General features: G+C 42.1%; 1 protein-coding gene across 3 annotated transcripts in view; it reads left to right on the top strand.

The window, feature by feature from the left end:
* LOC146624788 (glutamate receptor 1-like) overlaps positions 1–25,934 on the top strand; it is a 109,150-nt gene that overhangs the window by 43,367 nt on the left and 39,849 nt on the right. For 2 of the 3 annotated variants that reach the window (XM_085364739.1, XM_085364741.1), the window contains exons 3-6: positions 3,332–3,571; positions 18,678–18,862; positions 25,081–25,134; positions 25,550–25,708. In XM_085364739.1, the coding sequence (XP_085220865.1) occupies positions 3,332–3,571; positions 18,678–18,862; positions 25,081–25,134; positions 25,550–25,708 (638 nt within the window). Of the gene's footprint in view, positions 1–1,238; positions 1,364–3,331; positions 3,572–18,677; positions 18,863–25,080; positions 25,135–25,549; positions 25,709–25,934 lie in introns of those variants that run through there. The other variant, XM_085364740.1, reaches the window with a different exon arrangement.

The raw sequence follows: 25,934 nt of genomic DNA on the forward strand, positions 1-25,934 counted from the left end.
GTTGATGTTTCACTAACCTGACGCACCAGATGTTTGTTATGCAGAACCATCTGGAAGGTCATCATCGTAAACTGTTTAGAAAAAGGCCAACACTAAAAAATAGGTTACTGAATTACAAACAGATGTCTGTTGCCGTGTATGAACTTTTGAACTCTCACTGTTTTTAACTTTGACACATAACATCAATGAACCACTACCAGAGGAACCAGCATGGCAACAAAGTTCAGCTCAAACTCAAACAGTAGATTGGCCAAATGCTGTAGCCCCAATCAACTGATAGGTCAGATAGTTTCCTTTTACACTTGGAGAAGCTGAATGTCATACAGGGTTCAATATTTATGCATTTGGGTCTCAGGTTTTCACTTGATCAGTGTCAGCGCCATAGACAAAAGCCTGTAATGATTAAATACTCTCCAGCTCTGACAAACAGTCATGTCCTGGTCGTTGTGTCCTTGGGCAAGACACTTTACCCTACCGCCTACTGGTGTTGGCCAGAGGGGCCGATGGCGCAATATGGCAGCCTCGCTTCTGTCAGTCTGCCCCAGGGCAGCTGTGGCTACAACTGTAGCCTCCGCCAGTGTGTGAATGTGAGAGTGAATGAATAGTGGCATTGTAAAGCGCTTTGGGTGCCTTGAAAAGCGCTATATAAATCCAATCCATTATTATTATCATTATCATTATGTCAGGAAGAAAGCTTGAAGTTAATAACCATCACACCTAAAGCACCTCTATAGCTACCAGTGTAGGAAGACCAAGTACTGGGTCCAAGTGCTTAGCTTGAAGTTGAGTGTACTGGCAGTTATGCTTTGTGAATGAGCCAAAACATTAAAAGAAGTGAGAAGTGCATAGCACTGAGCTTCTTGCAGACCTAACTTAGATTGTAAATCTGCTGAGTTACATGCCCTGTTAGCAGCAGCACTCCCCGATGGCAGTCGTCTCTCTCCCGATTAGTGTCAAAAGCCTTCCAACTCCCCAGATTCCAATCAAATCAGGCCTCAAAGGGATGTATATGAACAAGCCTGAACTATGGAGGCAACCAAAGGTCCACCACCAAGCTGGTACAAAAGAGGTCATGATGCAGTCACAGTTTTGTGCAGTCTGTACCTTTGCAGATCAGGACTGATCTGGCAGCATAGAGAGGGGGTGTAACAAAACATTGGCACAGGTGGTTTTAATATTGCTGCTCACTGGTGTAGATGCCTCCTTCTTTCCTTCTTTCCTCTCACGTTTCACTTGTTTTAGCCTAAATGGGGATTTTTCTGGGTGATGACACACAAATATGGACATGTTTTGATTCAGTCTAAATCCGGGAGGACCATAAAATGAGCCAGTGATTTACAGAATGACTTTTGGAGCCTCAGCAGTGAGTATTATTTTGTCTTAAGACTTAATCCCTGACTGTGAAGGATCTCAGAGTAATTTGATTAGAGCTATTGTGTGTACGGGGATTTAGCATGTGGGAGCGCTTTGTGTGAAACAGGAAGCTGCTCTTCATCAGCTACACAGCGGCAGATAAGTCAGCTGCAGAGATGATGTCTGTTTACCATGAAGATAAGGACACTTTATCATCTGTTAGCTTATTACCACATGGAGATTGGGCTGTTCTGTGTTGATGGGAGGAAGAAAACCCACTGGAAGCGCTGATAAAACAATAAACATGCATGAAAAATGGCAGAGTTCAGCATATTCAGAAGTGTTCATGTTTGTTTGAAGAAGACTGTTAAAAATGCCAAAGAAAGGCGACCCGAATGTGACAAGATAACGCTAAGAAGAAGGAAAAAAGCTGTCACGGTTTTGCACCATTAAGTCAAAATGAAGCACAGTGTGACTGAGGAGTCATAATAAAGTGTACGAGCTAGATTTTACTCGTGGATTGTTTGTTGACCTGGATTTATGGACAACTGGAGCTTAAAAACAAGACAGACAATGAGACAAATGGCATTATTAGAGAGAGAGAGAGTAAGTGCGAGGGAAGAGAACGGGAGGTGAGCGAGAGGCCAGAGGATGGAGGGACTCCTAGTGACAGAGGATGGAGGCAGATGACGAGGTTTTTACTGTTGATGTCACGCTGGTTTGCAAACAGCCAGTGAACTCACAGGTCACAGGAAGGTAGGCATTACTATGAGCACCGGCACTCTGTAACCTCCGGCCGAAGGCACAGAAGCAAAATGAAGCAGATGTGGGACGAGAGAGACAGCTGGCCTTTAAAGGGACAGTTCTCCCCAAACACTCTGGTCTGTAGTGTTTTTCATTCACTTCTGTTTATTCTGGATTGTTTTGATGTGAGATGCCCAGTTTGTCAGAGATGTCTGTCTTCTCTTGAATGTAATTGAACTAAATGGTATTGCCTTGTGGGACGAAAATTAAAAATGGCAGCGTTGCTGTCTCTTTCCAGAAATCGTGACCCAGTAAGTAAAAAAAACAAACTCCATAAACCTCCAGGAGCAGCGTCGTGTTAGAAGGCTTTTCCTTCTGCTGAGAAACATTTCTGTTACTACGTCTAACGAAAGACTCGTGGCTGTGACCATGTGACAGGATGTAAACATTACTTTCCTCTGATGTTAGCTAGCAACACAGTTTTTTTGTTGTAGTTGGTGATGTAAATAATGGAATAATGGCCTGTTTTATTTTTGAGTAAATGTGTCAGAAAAGACACAAATGCTGGGGCACTGAGGATAACAATAAGAGTCCACTGATTAATATTCAGCAACAAAAAGGAAGAGAAATGCTAACGACAGTGACATTATCACTTGTGACTGATTATTCTGCAGAAACTCTACATTCTTAGTTATCATGTAACTACATGTAACCCCTTTACCGCATACGCCGTTACCTTCCATGGCGACCACGTCGACCTGATGTGTGGTCATATTTCTCAGGAGGTGCACGTCAGGTTCTGTGGAAGGTTAAGGGTAGATTTCCCACAGAAGTCTAAATCAGGTCACATGTTTTGAGCAACGTTTAGTTTCATTAAACAAAAGAAAAGAAAAGATGTGGGAGTGGGGTGTTGGGGCAATAACCCACTGCCCCCCATCCTTTCAAGGCCCATGGTCTGAGTCAAATTTGTTCCCCTTTTCAGATCTTGGTATATTAAACATCGTCAGTATGTTGGAGTCATATCTAACCACGTCTATGTGTTTAATGTTACTTCAGTTATATGAACTGTAAAGATTTTTTTTGTCAGACATGTAATAAACACACTTGTGGAAACTTTGTTCCAGTAGATGTTGGGATTTGTTAGTTTGGCTCCAAATGGCAGACGGACTAAAGCATTCAAAAATGATCTAAATAAACATTAATGAAACCCTCTTGTTCTGTGTTTCTGTACCAGTCTGCTCACAGTTCTCTAAGGGAGTGTACGCCATCATGGGTCTGTACGACCGGCGGACGGTCAACATGCTGATGTCCTTCTGCGGGTCTCTGCACGTCTGCTTCGTCACGCCGTCCTTCCCCGTGCAGACCAACAACCAGTTCGTCCTGCAGCTGCGGCCCCAGCTGCAGGAGCCCCTCATGGCCCTGCTCGAGCACTTCTACTGGACCAGGTTCGTCTACATGTACAGCTCTGAATCAGGTGAGGACGCCAGCATGCAGCACAAATGGTTTCTCTGTATCAAGCTTCGTGTTGGAGTGCCTGTTCAGCAAGCAGTGCAACATTACTCCTGAGCAAAGTGTGCGGGTCTGAGGAGGGGGCGGGGTTAAAGAGCACCTGTTTGTTCGTTCTCGATGTTCTCAGACTCTTTAGTCTGAGTGGAGAACTGAAAGTAAGAGAAACCTGGATTTAGAAATCAATTTGTTCTAATGTTAACGTGATGCTCTCGGTGGGTATAAAAACAAAAATAGATATCTGGAAGATTATTTTATTTCATTACAAAACCAAAGCTTTAGAAATGACAAACAATGAGTTACGGTAACATTGCGGTAAGTCTGAAGTTTTCTCATGTCAGCAAACAGAAAAAGGGGAAAATATGTCTGGTTGGTCTGACACTGAAGCATTCAGGGTCAGCATATCCAGGATAGAGAAACAAGAAGAAGCTGGTTGTCAACTCGATGAATTAACGCAGACCTTATCGTTCTGACCAAACGCAAACACGGACGGGTCCACTGGCAGCAGATTTCATAAAAGAAGATCAATCTGTGATATTAGCAAAATATGTGAGACATCAATCAACAGTCAAAGCAGCAGTGTGTGAGTGTGCGTGACGAGGGAAGTGTTGTACGGCGTTTTATTTTTAACAGTCAGGAAGGAAAGAGCTCAGTGTGCTCAATGAAAGCTAATAGGCTAATCGCTTTCACGGCGCTATCATCCAGGCATGCGGCGCCATGGCTGTAATTACAGATCTGTATTCCAGTAAATCAGCGTGTCGCTCCGATGGCTTCTTCTGATGTGTGACACAGTTTCACACTCCGCCTTCTAGCTGCAGCTGCCTGCGCTTTTAGGAGAAGATCACTGCAGATGCTTGCAGCCTCGTCCTCAGGCTCTGCATTCATACAGACAAAGACTTTAGACCATCTGAAACTGTAGACGTGACAATAGTGAACAACATCTGCCACGTGTGCAATTTCAGCTGATCATAACGAGCTGCAAAAAAAGGAGTCGTCTCTGTGGTTGACTTCAGGCTGCTGAACATGAACTCAGTGTTTGTCTGACTACTGAAAGATTCACTTGTGCAGACACAAACTTTGGATTGTGTCCTGAAAACTTCACCTCCAGCTCTTTGGTTCAAGCAAACAACAACCTTTGGAGAATTGACCAAAAAAGGTCTGTTAGCTTGGTCGGCCTCCCTCCCTCCTGCGCCAGGCCGAGTGTCCCCCCGCAGCCCGTGATCTGTTATAGTCCATTTGGCAATCGGCAGCAGACTGTCTAATCTTATTGCCTCTTTTACATCTACCCGGGAAGTGTTATTGGAAGTCTATGTGGTGTAATAGTGCATGGCTTTCTGCCTCGGCAGTGCAGTCTGTCTGATGTTATTGCTCCTCGACATCTGCTGAGGACACTGGCTGTCTGTTGGAGGCAGAGTGGATTTCCTGAGGCCGAGCGCCTCCAGCTCAGCTCTGATTTACGTCCACTCTCAGCATCTGCACAAACAGGAGGGTCCCTGCTGGGGATGAAATGGAACAGTCAATCAACAGTCAGGCTTCAGTCAGACTGCAGTAATAGTTTAAGTAGTTAGAAAGAAAAATGGTTTTCAGAAATCCGAATTCACTCGTTCGTTTCTTTTTGACTTCAGGCTCAATTATTTACTCTTTAGAAATGTGTGAAAAAGAGGAGAATCAGACTGAAGGACTGGATACTGCAACTGGAAGAATTCTCAAAGTGTCTGAAACGAATGACTTAACCAGCCTTTTCCATAAAATACAGATTTAAATACTACAAAGCCCTGCGACAGGCCGGGGCCTGTCCAGGGTCTACCCCACCTCTCACTCCATGCCAGCTGGGATAAGCTCCACCCCTCCCCAACCATGACAACCCTGAATTGAAAAAGCAGAAGAAAATGGATGGCTAAGCAGCAGTGGACTGAAATGGTTCTGACTAATTCAAATTCATGTGACAGAAAAACTGAAAAGAAAGGTTAGAGAGGAAAAGTTGGATTTTATGTTATAAGAAATCTGGACTAAGGTAAAGACTGAATTTAAAAAGTTGGCCTGGAGTAAAGTTATGTGAGGAAACTGGAATGACCTTTCACATGAGAGAAAAAGCTTCTGTGCAAGCGTGCTCTCCTTCTCCCTATTTTTCCTGCCTCGTTCTTTCCTCTTCCTTTCCCCTCTTCGTCGTCGGGTTACTTCTCATTACTCCGTCTCTTCTTCTGTTCCTGCTCTCTGTACTCTCAGCTTGTACCTCTCAGTAAACGCAGTGTTGAGAGCCTATTTTCTGCTTGGCTGCTGGTGGACGACTCACAGCCACAGGCTCAGCTCTGCCTATTTAGTGTGTGTGTGTGTGTGTGTGTGTGTGTGTGTGTGTGTGTGTGTGTGTGTGTGTGTGTGTACACCACAAACACATGTGTACGACTTCACTAACCTCTCCATTTATTACATAAATGAACTTGCCGGCGTGTTCGAACCTTATTCAACACATGGACAGATAAAAAGTTATCAAATCTGACTCATCCCATAATTGTCTCTCTGTGTTGTTGCCATGGATACAGACTTACAGATGTGAGAGCCTGCTGAAAGCAGAGTAGTTACAGTGAAGTGTTTTCAGCCCTCCATCATTTCATCCTCCTCTGAGCCCTGCCCTCCTCGTCTCCTTTCACCTTTTCCTCCTTCAGTCTGACATTTCCTGTCCTTCCATGTTGTAAAGGGTTTTTTTCACTCTCATTTGAAGGATTTTTAGGAATGTTTTCTTTGTCTCTGTCCAGGATCTGAAGATGTTTTCACTTTTTTCTAGTGAGGAAAACCACAAAGATCTATGAGCTGTAGCTCTGCAGAGTCCGACCTGCACTCCTTCCATTTAGACAGATTTCCACCCGCCCTCGCTGGCGAAGGGCCAATCACAGCCGCTGATCTCATACAGGGCTGATTTGATTTGATGGCCACATGTAACCATACACAGCAGAATGTTATTTACTCAGTTTGATACAGCACGAGTGAACATGTTCTAAATGTCTGAGAGAACTTCAATAAGCTGATCAGAGTAACCCACATGGAAAAGAAATAGAAAAAACTTATAAAAGACTTGCATCAGATGTGGCCTACTTCATATAGTGAATCATAGAAGGCTTATATGATTTACTCATGAAAGTGGCCACTTTCTCATTACTTTCATATATTGTTTTAGTAAGTAATAATAATAATAATGGATTGGATTTATATAGCGCTTTTCAAGGCACCCAAAGCGCTTTACAATGTCACTATTCATTCACACACTGGTGGAGGCAGCTACAGTTGTAGCCACAGCTGCCCTGGGGCAGACTGACAGAAGCGAGGCTGCCATATCGCGCCATCGGCCCCTCTGGCCAACACCAGTAGGCGGTAGGTGAAGTGTCTTGCCCAAGGACACAACGACCAGGACATGACTGTTTGTCAGAGCTGGAGAGTATTTAATCATTACAGGCTTTTGTCTATGGCGCTGACACTGATCAAGTGAAAACCTGAGACCCAAATGCATAAATATTGAACCCTGTATGACATTCAGCTTCTCCAAGTGTAAAAGGAAACTATCTGACCTATCAGTTGATTGGGGCTACAGCATTTGGCCAATCTACTGTTTGAGTTTGAGCTGAACTTTGTTGCCATGCTGGTTCCTCTGGTAGTGGTTCATTGATGTTATGTGTCAAAGTTAAAAACAGTGAGAGTTCAAAAGTTCATACACGGCAACAGATATCTGTTTGTAATTCAGTAACCTATTTTTTAGTGTTGGCCTTTTTCTAAACAGTTTACGATGATGACCTTCCAGATGGTTCTGCATAACAAACATCTGGTGCGTCAGGTTAGTGAAACATCAACCCCTCTTTTGGCAGTAATTGACCTATAAGCTTGTGTAATCGCTATACATTTACAGATATAAAGCAAATATGGTTAAATCTCCAGGTTGTCTCACCCACCCACACTGGAAGTAAAGCTATTCGGATGCATTCAAATTCAGAGAACAACTGTTAATTAATAGGTTCTTCAGTCTTTCTTCCAGCCGTGGAGCTGTTGATTCAATATGCTTTTGTTTCTCCTGAGTAAACTTCTTAATAAATGGTCCACAGACTGACCAAAACTCAAAAAAGAATCCACTTTTTGCAGTTTTAAAATCAAACTGCTGAAATGTACTTATTCATCTGTTTTTTTTGTTTCTAAATTTGCTAAATCGCTGCCAAACTGCTAATCAATGAATCAGTATTGGATCAGACACATCGGCCCGATGGCGTGATATGACAGGGGTAAAGTGTCTTGCCCAAGGACACAACGACCAGGACAGAGAGCCCGGGGATCGAACCGGCAACCTTCCGGTTACAGATGCGCTTCCCAACCCCCAGCGCCACGGTCGCCCCAAGTAGCCAAAAACATATAAGTTTCATTTATATAATTTTTCAAGGGATCTTATATCTGTTTTCACTCTTGTATGCTTTTCATGCAAGTTTCACACAAGACAGAAACAAACTTTATAGGATTTATATAAATCTTTTCCATGTGGAAAACGCTGCTGAGACTGTGGAGAAGAAAGAGCTACGACTGCACAGCTGTCCGTCCTTCTTTGTTCCTTCATTTCTCCTCCAGCAGAACATTTGATTCAATTTTCTTTTCATTTGATCCCTGTTGATAGTTTCTAAACACACATACTTAGTTCTGTTAAATATTGTTTCACTGTTAGATTATACAGATGATAAGTACTTTTTCTGATAAGTCAAAAACAGCGCCAGCTAAACTGGAAGAAGTTGATGTGTCAGATATAAAAACTTGAGGAATGAAGTCGCAGATACTGACAGTAGAAACGGGTTTCTTTTGAAGGAGGGCTGGGCTCTCCCTCAGAGATAGGGTGAGGACCTCGGCCATTTGAGGGACTCGCAGTAGAGCGGCTGCTCCTCCACATTGAAAGGAGTCAGTCGACATGTTTCGGGCACGGAACCGAACATCTCCTTGGCGAGGAGCAGAAAGGGGATGGATGTGATTGTTGCACTCCGGTGGAGATGGTCGGTTAATATTCGGGTCCTCTCACTGAGACCATTTTTTTCCTGTGGGCTCATTCAAGGTAAAAATCCTTGACCTGAGACAATAAACGCTTCCTCTCCTGTGTTCTCTGAACTGTCCAGAGGATCAAGAAAGCTTTTACATGTTCCTTTCATCTTGTGCTGCTTCTTTATTTTTTTCTATTTTCTCATCTTTTTGCTCACCAACGACGTGGTTAAAGCGGACGGCGGGGAGCTCCGTCCACTTATTAAAAGAGAAAAAAAGCTGGACATATGGACGGGCAGCAGCTGTAAAGGAAATAAACCACGGAGAAGAAATGAGCAGTCTCTGTGTAATTGAACATGAAACTGTGTGTGTCTGTGTGTCGTTGACATAACTGTTGCCGCATCGCCAGTTTAATATCCAACACACACACAAATATGTGCACGTTCATGCACCAGCACACACATTACAGGCTGAGGCAGCAGAGAAAGAGAGCGCTGCTTCTTCTTCTCTGCTGGAGTAAAAAGAAGTGTTTTTATGACAGCTTTTTTTTTTTCATCTACTTTTGCAAACTGAGGGAGAGACGAGCGCAGAGTTCAGACTGTGACAGCCAACAAATGTTAACACTTGGTAGTGAGCACCACGCAGACAGTAATGCTGAGTCATGCAGTCGCATTTATTCTTAAACTAAAATATTTCTGTCTTACTTCCTGTTGTTTCCTCAGAGTGGAGCAGCTGTTAGCACAGTGTTGACCTCAAGCTAGCCTTCCAGTTTTGTTGGTTAGTGTTAGCTAAGACTTGTTTGACATAACCAGACTGCAGAACTTCATCATTCATGTGACTGTGTATTTGTGCTCCAGAGCACAGCCAGTATTTGTGGCTCTTTCGTCGGCTCGATTTTCCACCGCAGCCACCGGACCTGGGTCGGAGACAGGAGCGTACAATCGTGTTGGTTTACAATGACAAACAGATGTTGCAGTCGTTTGAAAACTAAAGACTTTGTGGAAAAAACAGGAAACATTTTGAGTTCTTCTCTTGCTGTATCAGCTCTTATTATCTGCCAGGATTGTCTGAGTGGCGCCAGCTATAGTTCAGGAGAATACTGCACCTTAATTTTGGGTTAGGGGCTGTGTGATGATGGTAGGGCGGGTGTTTTATCCCTGGATTGGTTCCGTTTTTGCTCCTCCCCTCTCTCTTCTTTGTTTTTTTCTATTCCTGAGTTTTTCTTCTGAAATATCTGGTTTTGCTTTCCTCATATTTTCTCACCTCATCTTTCTCCATCACCTGGTTTTATTCTTTCTGTCCTCATCTTTACTTCCTGTTTATCACTTCTTTAGAGGTAAATGATATGCAGGCATCATATTATAAAAGGGCAGATTAGAGTCTATGATTTTAAAAATCATTACACCTGTTTTTATCCCTGCTTTTGTTCGCTCTTTTATTTGAGTCTTCTGTCTCTCACTATTGTTCTCTCTCCGTCCTCAGCAGTGACTGACACTTGGCCTGTCAGCGTGGGTGTCTTGCTGTATGTCTAATTGAAGGTTGTGCATTATCATTAACACACTTGACTTGCGGAGCTGAGCCTGTGCAGCAGCTGTAAACACTGACAGCGTATGGGCTTTAATGAACAGCTACCTTTCAGAGGAGATGCATAATTTCTTTCAGATAGTAGCAATTATGGCCAACATATCTGCTGATGTCCATTTTTAACACATCCCTATGAGGAAGAGGTGAAGTGAAAGAAACATTTGGATCCTTTATTTAAGTAAAACAGGCCAAGAACACAATAGGAAGGCTCTCTGACAGTAGTTATTCTGCAGGAAGCTATGAATTATTTCAGTATTAATACTGATACATGGATGTGTTGGCAGGAATTTACTGTTTCCTGAAGTAGAACAGGCTGGTATTGATTCTTTTAGCCTTGTTTGTGACTCTTGGATGTCTCCAGTTGTTGGTATGTTGTTGGCTATCAGTAGTAAGCCTGACTCCAGCCCCTGGTTGGCCTTGTGTTGATTTCATAGCCTGGTTTTGGCCCTCTGTTCAGCCGGTACTCACCCCTTGCTTGTTATTCATTTGTTGGCCCTATATTAACTCATGTTAGTTTAAATATATATATATATATATATATATATATATATATATATATATATATATATATATATATACACAGTGGGGCAAAAAAGTATTTAGTCAGCCACCGATTGTGCAAGTTCCCCCACCTAAAATGATGACAGAGGTCAGTAATTTGCACCAGAGGTACACTTCAACTGTGAGAGACAGAATGTGAAAAAAAAATCCATGAATCCACATGGTAGGATTTGTAAAGAATTTATTCGTAAATCAGGGTGGAAAATAAGTATTTGGTCAATAACAAAAATACAACTCAATACTTTGTAACATAACCTTTGTTGGCAATAACAGAGGTCAAACGTTTACTATAGGTCTTTACCAGGTTTGCACACACAGTAGCTGGTATTTTGGCCCATTCCTCCATGCAGATCTTCTCGAGAGCAATGATGTTTTGGGGCTGTCGCCGAGCAATACGGACTTTCAACTCCCGCCACAGATTTTCTATGGGGTTGAGGTCTGGAGACTGGCTAGGCCACTCCAGGACTTTCAAATGCTTCTTACGGAGCCACTCCTTTGTTGCCCGGGCGGTGTGTTTTGGATCATTGTCATGTTGGAAGACCCAGCCTCGTTTCATCTTCAAAGTTCTCACTGATGGAAGGAGGTTTTGGCTCAAAATCTCACGATACATGGCCCCATTCATTCTGTCCTTAACACGGATCAGTCGTCCTGTCCCCTTGGCAGAAAAACAGCTCCATAGCATGATGTTTCCACCCCCATGCTTCACAGTAGGTATGGTGTTCTTGGGATGCAACTCAGTATTCTTCTTCCTCCAAACACGACGAGTTGAGTTTATACCAAAAAGTTCTACTTTGGTTTCATCTGACCACATGACATTCTCCCAATCCTCTGCTGTATCATCCATGTGCTCTCTGGCAAACTTCAGACGGGCCTGGACATGCACTGGCTTCAGCAGCGGAACACGTCTGGCACTGCGGGATTTGATTCCCTGCCGTTGTAGTGTGTTACTGATGGTGACCTTTGTTACTTTGGTCCCAGCTCTCTGCAGGTCATTCACCAGGTCCCCCCGTGTGGTTCTGGGATCTTTGCTCACCGTTCTCATGATCATTTTGACCCCACGGGATGAGATCTTGCGTGGAGCCCCAGATGGAGGGAGATTATCAGTGGTCTTGTATGTCTTCCATTTTCTGATGATTGCTCCCACAGTTGATTTTTTCACACCAAGCTGCTTGCCTATTGTAGATTCACTCTTCCCAGTCTGGTGCAGGTCTACAATACTTTTCCTGGTGTCCTTCGAAAGCTCTTTGGTCTTGGCCATGGCGGAGTTTGGAGTCTGACTGTTTGAGGCTGTGGACAGGTGTCTTTTATACAGATGATGAGTTCAAACAGGTGCCATTCATACAGGTAACGAGTGGGGGACAGAAAAGCTTCTTACAGAAGACGTTACAGGTCTGTGAGAGCCAGAGATTTTCCTTGTTTGAGGTGACCAAATACTTATTTTCCACCCTAATTTACAAATAAATTCTTTACAAATCCTACCATGTGGATTCATGGATTTTTTTTCACATTCTGTCTCTCACAGTTGAAGTGTACCTCTGGTGCAAATTACTGACCTCTGTCATCATTTTAGGTGGGGGAACTTGCACAATCGGTGGCTGACTAAATACTTTTTTGCCCCACTGTATATAAATATATATATTATTGTTCGGCCTTGGTTTGCCTAATATTTTCCCTTGGTGGTGCCTTTGTATTCCTCAGTTGGCCTGGTATTGTTTATTGGTATCTTAGGTTACCGGTTACCCTGGTGTTATTCCACTGGTCCAGTGATTCCATCATGGATGATTATCTAATGGTGTAGCTGAAGCTATGATGAAATCATTTCTGGGATCAAGAGGCATGGAAGTGCTGCTCCAACAGCAGGGATTTAGTCCCATGCAAACCAAGCATTAAGTGGGATTGATGGATGGATTTATTCATGTTTGTCATGACATGTGTCAGATCAATAATCTTCCTCTGGAAGATATTTTGTATTTCTCTTTCCTTTTTTTTCCCCCATGCCTGAAACTTTAGGTGTCTTGCAGTTTGAGCCAGTTTAAATCAGTTATTTGATTTATAAGAGTTTTATTCTTAAAGTATGTAGGTGTGTAAAAATATTCTTGGGAAAGTGTTGGTGTTTACTTTGCAGAACCCAGTTTGAAAGCAATTAAAACTGACATTATCTAACCTGCTGAGTCAAAGAGGACTAGAGAAGTTTTGGAGCTCAGCACTTGATCTTCATCCATCAGATGTTAGCACTGAATTGCCTTTTGTCCCCCTGTTGAAACTAATGTTCCCATGTATCACACACACACACACACACACACACACACACACACACACACACACACACACACACACGGAGCGAGTCTGCTGATTGTAACGACGTCTAATCTTCTGCTCTGAGTGTGAGACACTGAGGTAATAACGCTGGAGGAGGTGTTGCTGCGCACGTGTCACAGTATCTTTGAAGTCTCTTTTTCAGTGTGTCTCTCTCTGCTCTTTGAAGTCTATCTGAATTCTGCTGACTTGTCTTTTGAACAGTGTGTGTGTGTGTGTGTGTGTGTGTGTGTACTGTAAAATGCTGATGTGATTACTCTGCGTGTTGACTCATTGCGTTTTTAAACACAGAGCAGAAAACTCCCTGTTAGGTTGTAGAAACACACTACAAGACATGTGAAGATGCACTAATTGAGAATTTGAATGATTTTATTTTTGCCGGCTGAGAGGCAGAGGAGCGGGGGGTGAGTAAGCAGTAACAGGGTCACTGGTAGGAAAAGTGCAGTGATATAAAAAAGGTTTTGATTCTTTTGAGCAGGAAAACCAGCACAGTGATCTAATACCTTTCCCTCCATTTGAAAAGGGGATGCTAGCTTCACATCGAATACACCCCAGAGCATTCTTCACACATGGACTGCAGCCCTGTGCTGGGTTTACTGCTACTGTGAGACTGTACAGTAGCTGCTTTTTCAGCTGCCAGCCTGCTACTGCAGTAGTCTTGAGCGCTGCCTCCTGCACTCGCCATCCAGGCAGCTCCCTCACCTTAACCACAGTTGAATAGAACTGGATCATTTTCTGCTTTGTGCTGTGGGCAAAATCACAGGCTTGTTCTCCTGAAATTGTTCTATCCTTTCAAGATCCTGAAAGGTTTAAAGGAGATGTTGAAAAAGTAGGTCACGGGGCAGAAATAGGTGCAAAAACATTTAGTAGCAAGCTGTGGCAAGCATTCAATCCACTATACTTATGGCTGTGAGCATCACCTGCATGGACGCTGACGCTCACACAGGTAAGAAAGGGACGCAAAGAACCAGAATACAAACAGGTAACAAAGCTGAAGGTGATCCTGTTTCCTGTTAACATACAGTTTAAATGTGGTGATGTGTAAATATTACAAATGTACACAATACGTTCATATATATATATACAAGAATCTAAGCGACTGCAGAAAACCTATTTTACTCATTGATTCTCTCGCCCCGGTCGCTCCACGCCCAGGACATTTTCACACATTCCTGTTTTCACATCAGTTGATTTGACCAGCTGATTCCCAGCAGACACTGATGAAGCACAGACGAGAAAGAAGAAATCAATCAATATCGAACTGAGTCTGATGTGATTATAAAGTCCAAACAGCTTAGCATTAGCTTCAAGACTTTCTTCCAAACCATCATCTTTAATAACGGTGTTATAAAGCAGTTTCTCAGAGACTTTGTAAAACTGTGCAGCAAATATGAGAAAACACTGGGATTCAGATATTCCTGAGTCTGGGATTAAAAACAGAATCATGGGATAGCTTTGCTACGCTCACAAATGATGTCCCAGTCTTCAGTTCCTGTGTAAATGTATGACCAAAACTATTTACAAAGGGCAGCCCTGGTGGATTGCAGCACCCAGTGGACTGGTCTGGATATCATGACCATTTCTACGGTTTACAGAGAATGTCAGAAATAAGAAACTATGCAGTGAGCTGCAGTTGTCTGTGACAAAATGCCATAATGGTGTTAGAGAACAGGCCAATGGAGACTCAAATAACTAAATATAGCCAAAGTATGCAGAAGAGCATCTCTGAGAGCACAACACATCAAACCTTGAAGCTGGTGGGCAGCAGCAAAAGACCACACTGGGTGCCATTCCTGTCAGCTAAGCAATTGTAATTATGGGGATAATTTATTTGCACACTCTGGGATCAATAGTAGCAACTGAGCATCATTAAAAACCACAGCCTGAGTACCGTTTCTGTCCAGCCCTTTGTGACCACAGTGGACCAACCTTCTGTGGTTGATCTTCAGTGTTATGAAGATCAGATCTGTAGCAAATATATGAGGTTTTTATATCAATATGGAGCAAAATCTAGAAGGAATATTTCCAGCACTTAGTTGAATTACAATAGAATGAGTACTAGCAAGTGTTTGTCCTGCCTCTCTCCCATCAACCCACCTGTCCCTGAGCCTGGATTTAAGGGGGAAAGTTGTCTGATTGTTGGAGCTTTCTCTGTATCATTGTAGTCTTTACTACATGCACTGAGGCGACTGCTTTTGTGATTTACCACTATATTTCTAAAATGTCATTGAATTGAAAATCACATCCAGTATGTATCTTCCAGGTTTGATCCCGAGGCCAGCTGGTGTATCATGTTTCTTTGACCATTGACTGTTTAAGGTCAGGCTTCTCTGCTTAAATAATATATCACAGCACAGAAGATGAAGCAGTGTGAGAGATAAGAGAGTCTGTGCTGCTCTGAATAAGCTTCTCAGGTATTATCCTGGATACTTCAACACCATCACAGACATTGATTTATTTTCTCAGTCAAATGCGATCTCTTAAACAAAAATAAATTCGCATCTGTGGCATCTCCATGTGAAGCAGCTTTTTGAAGTGGCACACGGGTCAAGTCCAGCCTGAGGCAGACAGCAGATTAGGGCTGCCACGATTAGTCGACTAGTCACGATTACGTCGACTATCAAAATCGTCGACGACTGATTTAATAGTCGACGCGTCGTTTGAAGCTTTGTAAGATCCCAAGAGATGCAGGAATAAGTAGCAGGATTTAAGAGTGTAATAACGGACTGAAACAGAAGATGGCAGCACTGCATGTACAAGGATGCCAGCTGCCGTTAAACCCAGAAGAAGAAGAAGCTGTGTCCCAGAATTCATAGCGCAGCCCAGCTCAGTTTCCAACAATGGCGGCAGCTAGTTAGTTTTAATATTACTCTTATTATTCTTTCTGGGTCACAAAATAAACGTTTAACATATTTTCAGGCGAGAATGTAGCTGTGTAAACCTCAAATATCTGCTCAGTTTATCAGGACACCGCATATTTTCAAAAGCGCTCCGACGTTTTCGGAGACGTCTGTTACCCACTAGCTCGATAGCGAGCCGGGGGCAAGGCTAACTAGAGCCGTGAGAACACCGGACTCCTGGCAAATCATTTTCAAACCCACCGCTGTCTTTCAGTACTCAGGTTAAACATGATATATAAGTCACTTAGAGAACTTAAAAATGTTATTGTTTGGCTTTTTTTAGTATTTTATTTGTTCCTGAGTAAATCGGTTTGGCTGAGATCAAAGTTATAGTTTTTACACAGCTGAATAAACATCAAGCAGACAGCTGATTATCAGAAGTGTGAGATGCTCGAGAATATACTCCGGTGTCCTGTTATATTTTAGATAGCAAGGAGTTTATTAAACTTCACCGAAACAATCTGCAAATTTCATTAAAATTTAATAAACTATCATCTTGTCTTTATTTTTAGTTAGCACCTGAAACACTTAAAGCTGTAAGCGAATGATAGTTATATAAGACCAGATGCTGCTGGTGCAATAAGCTGTACTTTTATGTCCAATGGATGATGATCTGCTGATTAGTTGACTATCAAAATAATCGTTTGTGGCAGCCCTACAGCAGACATCATATGAGGCTGATTCCGCTAACACCCCCCCCCCCCCCCCCCCCCAAAAAAAAACAAAAAAAACAAAACAAAACTACAAAACAGTTTGACATTCAGTCAGAGGAGCCACTGCCTCTTCAAATCCAGTCCTCAGCAGCTGACATGAAAACATATCTCTGCATTCATTCAGCAGTTTGGAGCAAAGCGTCTTTGAAAAGTAATCCGTCAGGCTGACGAATGGCAACAAGAGCTGGAGAAAATATATCTGCCAACAAAGATCAAAGGAAGCAGAGATCATTTCTAAGTAAAGAGAAAGGTCACTCTATAATACAGCTGGGATGAGTTTCAGAGTCAGACTCTCCGGGTAAACTGTTGGACTGCTGCAGGTTTACACAAATATATTGTATTCAACGTAGGACAATTATTCTGAAGGTCATAAACACTGTATCTCATATCAACATGAAAACATACTCAACAAATCCTCTTCAGAATAATCATACTTGATTGAGATTCGAGTTAATGTGGACTTTTGATGCAGTCTGAATCTGGAAACACTCTGTACTTCCTTTTAGCTGGGTCACCGTTGTAATTCAGTGATAACTGCCTACCAGCAGCTAAACATATGGGATAGATAACAAATAATGAGGCTCATTCAATGAGCTGATAACATTTCAAACAAGTGACTCAGCGATTATATCTCCCACTCACTCAAACTTTTCTCATAATATTTCTCATTATAAGTTTTTTTTTTGAGACCTGGCTCTCAAAAAAAAGTAAAAAACTTCTTAGTCATAATTACGACATACAATGTGCTAATGAAAAATAAGTTTTATTGTCTTGCTCTGACTTAAAGTTGTAAAAGTCAGAGACAGTTTTCAATGAGTCCGCTGATCTTAATCACTACCTCAAACGTCTGTTACTCGTCTACTTTTCAGGTTGCAGGTCTGCAAGTTGTGAAGCTGAAAATCAGTTTGATGGTCAAAACAATTTCTGCCTTGTGAAAACCCCGGATTTGGTGATTCCCAATCGGCAGTAAATAGCCCAAGAGTCACTTGTACAGTAGTCACGGAGCATGCAAAAGATTAGCCTAACCAATCTGAGAAACACTGAAACTTTCACTAAGTTAATGAACCTGAACAGGTTTAGCAGAAAAGTTAAGTTAGTTAAAAGTCATGGAGTAGGAGAAATTATACCCCCCCCCTCCCGCTGTGCTGAACAATGGTTGGATTGCTACGTAGCTTAGATAGCTGAGAAACAAAATAGTTAAAACAGCTAAAAATGTTATAATACAGGAACAGTTCAAGGAGCTTCTATAATTAGGAATAAAATATTGGAAACCATTGGCTAAAAATATTGCAGTAAGTAATAATTTTAGTTAACGTTGCAGATAACCAAATCTATTTGATAAAGTATAATATAGAGCTGAAATAAAAATGACTTATTCTTACTGGAATATTTAGCAGCGCAAAATGGTTATTCTGAAACTTAAAATATAGCTTAGCAAGTGAAAGTGATGAAGCACAGATGGGCATGAAAAAAATCCCAAAATAAATCTGTTAGGTACAAACAATATTAAATGATGAAAAGCTGTCAGTTAAACAGGATCAACTCAAAATGACTTCCTGTGTCCGTTCTAGTTTTAATGTTGGTCGTGTAACAGTGAATAGCTGTTAAAGGAAGTAGAAGCTAAAAACAGTGGCTTCATGGTTGGATTAATAAGCCAGCTGTTATAGATGAATGATTAGATACGATTGCTGACCATAGCTGATTGTTGGTAAGCTGATAAACTGATCAAAGTAAATGGTAAACTGAAAGTAACCAAGATCCAGTTTAAAGAAGTTTAAATGAATACTAGATGATGATGGGGGTTACTTGAGTCCACCTGATCAGTCACTGGGACTGTGTCAGGTGAAATAGCTATTGGATGCTGATGTTAAGTTAAGCTTAATAAAGCTTATAATGAATACAGATTTTATTAAAAAAAATTAGATTATCCAAATTTAAATCATGTCATCTTGTCTATGACTAAATGCAGCTGAGGCGGCTCCCGTCTTACTTTGCTGTCCCTCAGGTTTGGCAGTGTTGCAGAGGATCCTGGACACGGCGGCAGAACGAAGTTGGCAGGTCACCTCGGTTAACCTGGACAGTCTCACAGAGCCGGCCTTCATCAAGCTGCTGGCTGACCTCGACTACAAGAAGGACTTCCAGATCATCATCGACTGCGAGCTGAAACGCCTCAACTACATCCTCAACCTGGTAAAACACTCTGAAACCAAACCAGTGGCCTCCACTCTGTCTGCATAAGAATTACTGCCTGATACTTCTGAGGGCCTACAGTAATGATATTGTGAATTAGCATGAAATTTTATCAGCGCTCTGGTGTGAGAAGTCAGAAATGCTGATTGTAACTATTATTATAATTTCTGTATTTTTATTTTTAGTAGATAATTTGTTTTGTTAAGTACAAAAACTCCTCCCGCCCTGTGGTACCTGGGAGAGGCTCTAGCCCTCCAGCAACCCTAAACTGGATGAACAGTTCGGAAAGTGCATGGATGGATGGTTCCCTCTCCATTCATATAATAAAAAAGTTCTTGTAAATAACTTCTCAAATAGCTGCTGAGTGGCAGCACTAATAACTGGGCAGGTAATGTTTCTTCCTGATCTTGTGGAAATACAGCCAACTCAATATTGCCTTGGAGCTTTCCCCAAGTCTCCAAGCTCTTTTGGTTTCACCCTCGCTCTTCACCATCTTCAATTATTTGGGGAAAATCCCCGATTTGTTTTTTTTCTGTAAGCCTGCCTTTACAGTGAAGCTGAACCCAACTAAAAGCCGGTGGTTTCAGTTTGTTTTTATCCACTGGTCAGTCTAAATTGAATTAATAGTTTCATGTAAGTGTTATTTAAGGGCAGAAACAAACTGAATGTTGGATGATTTTAGCTTCTTCCTCTAATCACCTGTGGAAAATGATAAGTTTTATGTTGAGGCATTCCATCTGAAATCAACATGAGCCTCCAGCTCGACTGTCTAAAGCTAAAGAATGGTTGCGTTGAAACCGTAGATTCATATATCAAATATTCTCCCGCACCATGAACTTGACAAGAATAAGTGGAAGAGGATGAATGGATGTGAAATATCAGAAGTTGTGCCACAGAAACAAAACACCAGTAGATAGTCTAATCCAATTCAAACACAGCTCTGGAGTTTTCCAGATGGTACTCCAGCTCTAACAGGAAATCATTTTGTTCAATATGTGCATATTTTTCATTTTGGAAAATTTCGGCCCTGGAGGAGTCTAAAAAGGAAACTTAATGATTCTAAGAGACATTAAAAACTCAACAAGGACCAATGTCATGTTTTTGTATATAACATTTGATGTGAGCAGGCTTGAAGGCCAAGCTGCTGTATCAGTACACACCAACCCTCTAACCACTGCTACCATATTAGTGATTAGAAACCATACCACTGCTATAACAAGACAGTTACAGTATTTTTCTGATTGGCCCCTCATGACATCATACAGAGCCAATACTATGAAACCGGAGTGCTTTGGCCTGCAGGGATTACAGACACCAACTGCATTGTATTGAATCAGAGTATTTTCCCCTTTATTGAGAATAACAGCGGCACTTTAACTCAGACTCGTCTGGGATGATCCCGTTCTCGGTGTCGGTTAATGAGAAGCTCGTGTGTAAGCAAACCCTCGACGCGACGAGCAGCGGAGCTAAAGTGAACAGAACAATGCGGCCCTGATGAGCTGATACTGACTGTGTGTGAAAAAGAAACAGATTTCAGATTCAGCGTGGCGCAGAAAGTAATAACCAGATGGCAGTCAAAGATTAATTAGACCTCATGTATTAAATTTAATGACAGTTTCTGTTTGGAAGATTCAACAGATATCAGGCTTTAAAAAGCTCAACAACCTGTCTGCTGTTAGGAGAGGGAGCCGCAGGATTAGGTGCCACTCTGCATGACTAAAACTCACCACATAGCACAGCTTTTTTCCCCGAGACTCGGCACAGTTTTGGCTCGGCTCGGCTCGGCTTGGCACTGTTACTGTGCTTCTTTTCATCCCCTTGGCTCCCTCTGGGAAGCTGCTGTTGTCTGCCAGCTGTTAAGAGCCTATTAGAGCCAGTGTTAGTGCGACAGTAGAGTCTGAAGAGGCGTCGTCAGAGCACCACAGATAGGTGTGAACCTGAAGGTGGAAGGGTTCACGGTTAGGATTTCTTCAGTGACTTCTCAGCTGTCTTTGTTTTTGCTAACGCTGTGACTCACACACAGCTGCTGGTGTTGAAGAATTCAATTATGGGACTGGAAAAGAGCAGAATCGTCCCCAAATGATCTCCTAATGAGCCTCTTTAACATCGTTACAGCACTGACGACTGTTTGGTTCATTTGTGAGAAAAAAGTCCTGGGAAAGAGAAATTTGAATAATTTATATTTTAGGTTTAGTGTTCCTAAAATCGAAAAAAACAAAACTTTCTTTTTCCACAGGATTCCATATTATATCTTCTAATTTTCTAGCAACATTTACAAAGTATTTTATAGTCATAAATTTCACAGTACAAGTGTTTTCAGTGATAACCAGTACTCCTGTGTCACGGATCGTACCAACCAATAGCAGCACATAAGAGCACAAAGAGCGGGGGGGCGGGAAAGCTTATCCAGGGAGACTCCAGGAGGCCGGATTTGGCTGCGGTGCTCGGAGCTCCTGCCCACAGAGATATTCCAGCTTTTAGAAATAATTATGCTTTTTGGTTCTTTTATATAAAATAACCAAATGTGAAAATATTTCCCAGGTGACTCTTTCAGAATCTGTGGATTATTCTTTATATAACTTTAATAAATAAACACAATAATATATAAAACATTAACTTGAGGCATTTCATCTTCATACTGTAAAAACTTTCAGAGCTTCAGGCCTCAGCGTACCTGAGGTGGATTCAATTTGGTGCTTTCAAATGATTTTTTGGCATCTTTAAAGCCTCATAACTTGTTAATCACAGAAGATAGAAATATGAAACTGAAAAACACGTTTAAGATCTGTTAAAACCTGCAAACAAATCAATATTACATTATAAGGACAAAGATATCCCTCTAAATGTAATGTAGCAGACGGATTCTGCACAGTCATTTTCCTGGTACTATAGAAAGGCGGGCGTTATATACGAAGATCATCATCATTCACAGTCTGGTGACAGAAGCAGGCCCAGGTCCCAGCTGGCAGGATAAAAACTTCACTCTATCAGACTGGAAAAGTTCTCAAACAAGCACCGAAGGCTGGTATTTTAGAAAATGACTCACAGCTAGAACGTGAGCTTTTTATGTTCTGACTTGCTTCAAGCAGCTCTCTCTCTGACATGGTGATCGAGGTTTTACCTAAAATGGACTTTTTGAAGTTTCCTGCAGTGATTTATCAGAAAAGAAGTCAAAGACAACCGACGTGTGTTCCTCTACTTCAGCGACGTTACACTAGTGCAGTTATGATACATCCCATAATACTGAAGCTCAGAGCTGGTTATAACACCAAGCACATTTTATATTAATCAGTCTGTTTTCAAAGGAGCTTGCAAAGAAAAGCGTCTGGACTTCTTTAAGTTGCTTGAAGACGTTTCACCTCTCATCCGAGAAGCTTCTTCAGTTCTAAGGTCAAATGGTGGAGAGTCCCAGATATAACCTAGTGGGAGTAATATCTGGGACTCTCCACCATTTGACCTTAGAACTGAAGAAGCTTCTCGGATGAGAGGTGAAACATCTTCAAGCAACTTAAAGAAGTCCAGACGCTTTTCTTTGCAAGCTCTGTAGACTACCATGACCTGGATGACTGAGAACCTTCAGAATCAGTCTGTTTATTTTTTACTAATTGTTCCCTCAAAGATAATAAATAACTCTGAGGGTATTGACATGATGCTTTATTATCCACAGGGATGATGATGATGATGATGATGATGCTGTTAATTGTGGTTGTATTTCTTTGTGTTTTCCTGTTAATTATTTCTCATTGGTTTTATGGAACGAGTGTTTTATAAACTCATCAGTCGTGAATGTCTGTGATGTCATGTGGATGGAAATCCTTATATGGTCATCCCTGATCCCAACCAGCTCCTCTTTGAGCTTTGTGTTTACGAGAGGCAGCCAATCAGTGTGAGATATATAAAGATTGCTTTGGGCTGTGATTCACGCAGAGCTACTCCGGCAGAGTAAAAGAACAAAACTATGAAGCAGGAAGTCAGTGGCTCGTGTCCTTATGTTGTTTTATAATCTTTTCATGCATACATGTTTATCACAGACCCCACAAACACAGAGTTGTTCTGTTTGAGCCTCTCGGTGTTCAGAGCAGCTGGATTTCGTGCTCAGTGTCTTCAGCTGCAGCTGCTTTACTGTCCAGATTTTGGTGGAACACTTTGATTTCAGAGAGACACTTCAAAATTCAGGAAGAAGGAACGTTTGGTATCAGCTGAGATCAGTTTGTAAGAGAGGAATGAAAGAGGGCAGCAGGAGAGAGACGAGAAGCCAAAGGTGCTCAGTGGGAACTCTGGCCAGAAACCAGCTGTCATTTGGGAAATTCCTCTTTCTGCTGAGCTCCAGCTGGCTGAACGAGACTCAAGTATCAGGTGGCTTGTTGGATCTGTGAAATGAAGCCATTGGCTTCAGCATCACCGTTTAGTTTGGCTGAAATGATCAGGTGGCGCTTGCTTTGGCTCAAATTGGTTCATTTAGTCCAGCTGGATGGGGTGAAAGTTTCCAGTGGATGACGTCGGTGACTTCAGATGGAAGACTGATTTTTACAGAAAGTTGATTCTAATCATGTGGACGCAGAGTTTTCAGTGGGAGAAACCAGTGACTGCAGCTGATACTGATGTGTCACATAACAACGACTGAAAACTCAACATCCAGATAAACAAAATCCATTTTCTTTCAGCTCCACGACGTGGCAAAAGTCAGGAGATCATAACGGTCCGACTGGGACTGATAAATCAATAAATGACAAGGTGATAAAAATAACAACAACAACAAAACACTGACAGCTTTCACAAGCTTGTGGTCCAGCTGTGGGCCCACTGCACCAGCACCCTGTAAATGACCGTAACTCGTGCTCGAGCTTTAGGGAGATCTTTGGTATCACAGTCGCACAAAACATGCAGAGTGTACTGCTGTCTGCAGACAGACAGGGTCATATTATGTGAACTTTACAATAACATAATTCAAAAACCATTTTGGACATGAGAGAACAAACAAGTTACTCCTGAAAAATAATTTTTTAAGTCCAGACAGCCTGTATGTTATATCGTTATACCTGAGTAAAAACCAGTTAAAAATCATCTCAACTTCATACTAAGAAGTTATGAAGGTGTTCACTAATGTGCGTCCAGGTCAGGTGTGGTAATGTGTTGTGTTCCCAGTACAAAGCTGAGCAGTCAACGCTAACCTTCTTTACAACCGAGAAAAACTCTGAGCTGAGGCCATAAATCTAAACAGGCAGAAAAGCACTTTTCACTCCTACTAACTCAGGAAAATGTCATATTTTCTTCTCCTTTTTCCTCATCTAGTGATGGATTTTTCTGAACACTCGTATCATTTAAACTAAAGCAGCTCACACAGAAGGCTAAGTTAGCTCCTGCTCAGTTAACAGATGCATGTTTCTGCTAATCAGAGCAAAGTTCCAAGCAAAGCAAGGATAAACCTGGTGTGTTAGATAACTGCATTACAAAAGCTCCAGATATGGTCCACGGGTCCAGGTCAGGGACTCTAGTACAAGAGTTTAAACAGGTGAGACTATGGGGACTGTGGCCATCAGATGAACTGCAGGTTTTGGTGACAGTGTTGCTGTTGCTGTTCGATATTCAATTCTTTGACTGAGTAAAACTGCAACGTGCATCTTTCACTGTTTTGTACACATTTATTATAACAACTGTTAAGTGTTTGATCACAATATGAAAATTATTATCAGCTGAATGTGTTTGCTGTGAATGAACACCAAAAGAAACCAGAGGAATGAAGTGTTGGCTGGAAGCAAAAGGAGAGGAGGAGGTTTAAGAGGAGGGACGCTTCAGCAGCGTTCTCCTCCCTTCCTCCTCCAGAAGTGCCCAGTGATGCAGAGCAGCTGTTCGCGAACGCTCTTCGACTGCCGCTCATTAAAAGCCGGACCTGAGAGGAAGGCGTCAAACAACACCTGCTCCTCCTCTTCATAAACTTTCTCCTTTCTCTCCATCTTCCTTCCTTCCTGTCGTCTGTCAGTGGAGTCGTGAATCTGAGGAGAGCTTCTTGCTTTCTTTCCAGCTCCTCCTGATGGCAAAGATGGGCAATTAATTCCTCAAAGAGCAGCCGAGTCTTCCAATTAGCAGCTGTTTGAGAGGACACACACACACATGGCGATGATTGTGATGAATGTGTGATTGGTGCTTTTTATCATCATTAGAAACATCAGGAAAATGTAATTAGCATATCATTTACTGTGCCTCTCGCTCCTGCTCAGATTGCTGCTCAGAAGAGGAACTTGAAGAACTACCACTACATCCTTGCCAATCTGGTGAGTTCAGGCTCAGCTTCCCCACACACAGGGCTGAGGTTAAGGACATATGCAGATGACTTTAACAGTTTGCACAAACTTTCCAGAGACGTGAAAGTGCTCGCTGTTGTCTGCATGTGGAGCTGTTTCCAAATAAACTGCAGCATTTCAGTTCATAAGTTTAAAGAGCTAGAAATTTCCAAATACATTTGGAAATATGCAGGCTTTCTTTTAACACTAAACTAAACTCGAAACACAGAGTAGTGCAAATAACTTCCAGACAATGATGTCATTTTTCATCACCAAAGTGTGCATGTCATTGTTTATCTATACCGAAGACAGGGTTTTATGGGATGCAGTGAAAGTTCAGGCAGTGAAACCTGTTGCTTTCCTGTGTGTGTGTGTGTGTGTGTGTGTGTGTGTGTGTGTGTGTTAGGGCTTCTTGGACCTGAACGTCACAGAATTTCAGAAGCTCGGACCGAACGTGACCGGCTTCCAACTGGTGAATCGGTCGGATCCCGCTGTGCAGAAGATCAATCAGAACTGGCTGGACTTCGACAACAAAGACCTCAAAGTGGCTCGCAGGAGGCTCAAGGTACACACACACACACACACACACACACACACACACACACACACACACACACACACACACACACACACAGTGTTTTCATACTTTTTCTTTGTGAGGAAATCTGAATTGTATCCTCCCAGTATAAATGATCCTGACATTGTTGTTCTGACATTTTTTTACAGGTGTGATATAAATGGTCATTTGGGTTTGGTTTTTTTTGTTTTGTTTTTTTGCCTGTCCTGTTTGG

This window comes from Diplotaxodon limnothrissa, linkage group LG10 (genome assembly GCF_057381915.1).
Source record: "Diplotaxodon limnothrissa isolate DT_005_m linkage group LG10, D_limnothrissa_male_GT1.1, whole genome shotgun sequence".
Taxonomy (NCBI): Eukaryota; Metazoa; Chordata; class Actinopteri; order Cichliformes; family Cichlidae; genus Diplotaxodon; species Diplotaxodon limnothrissa.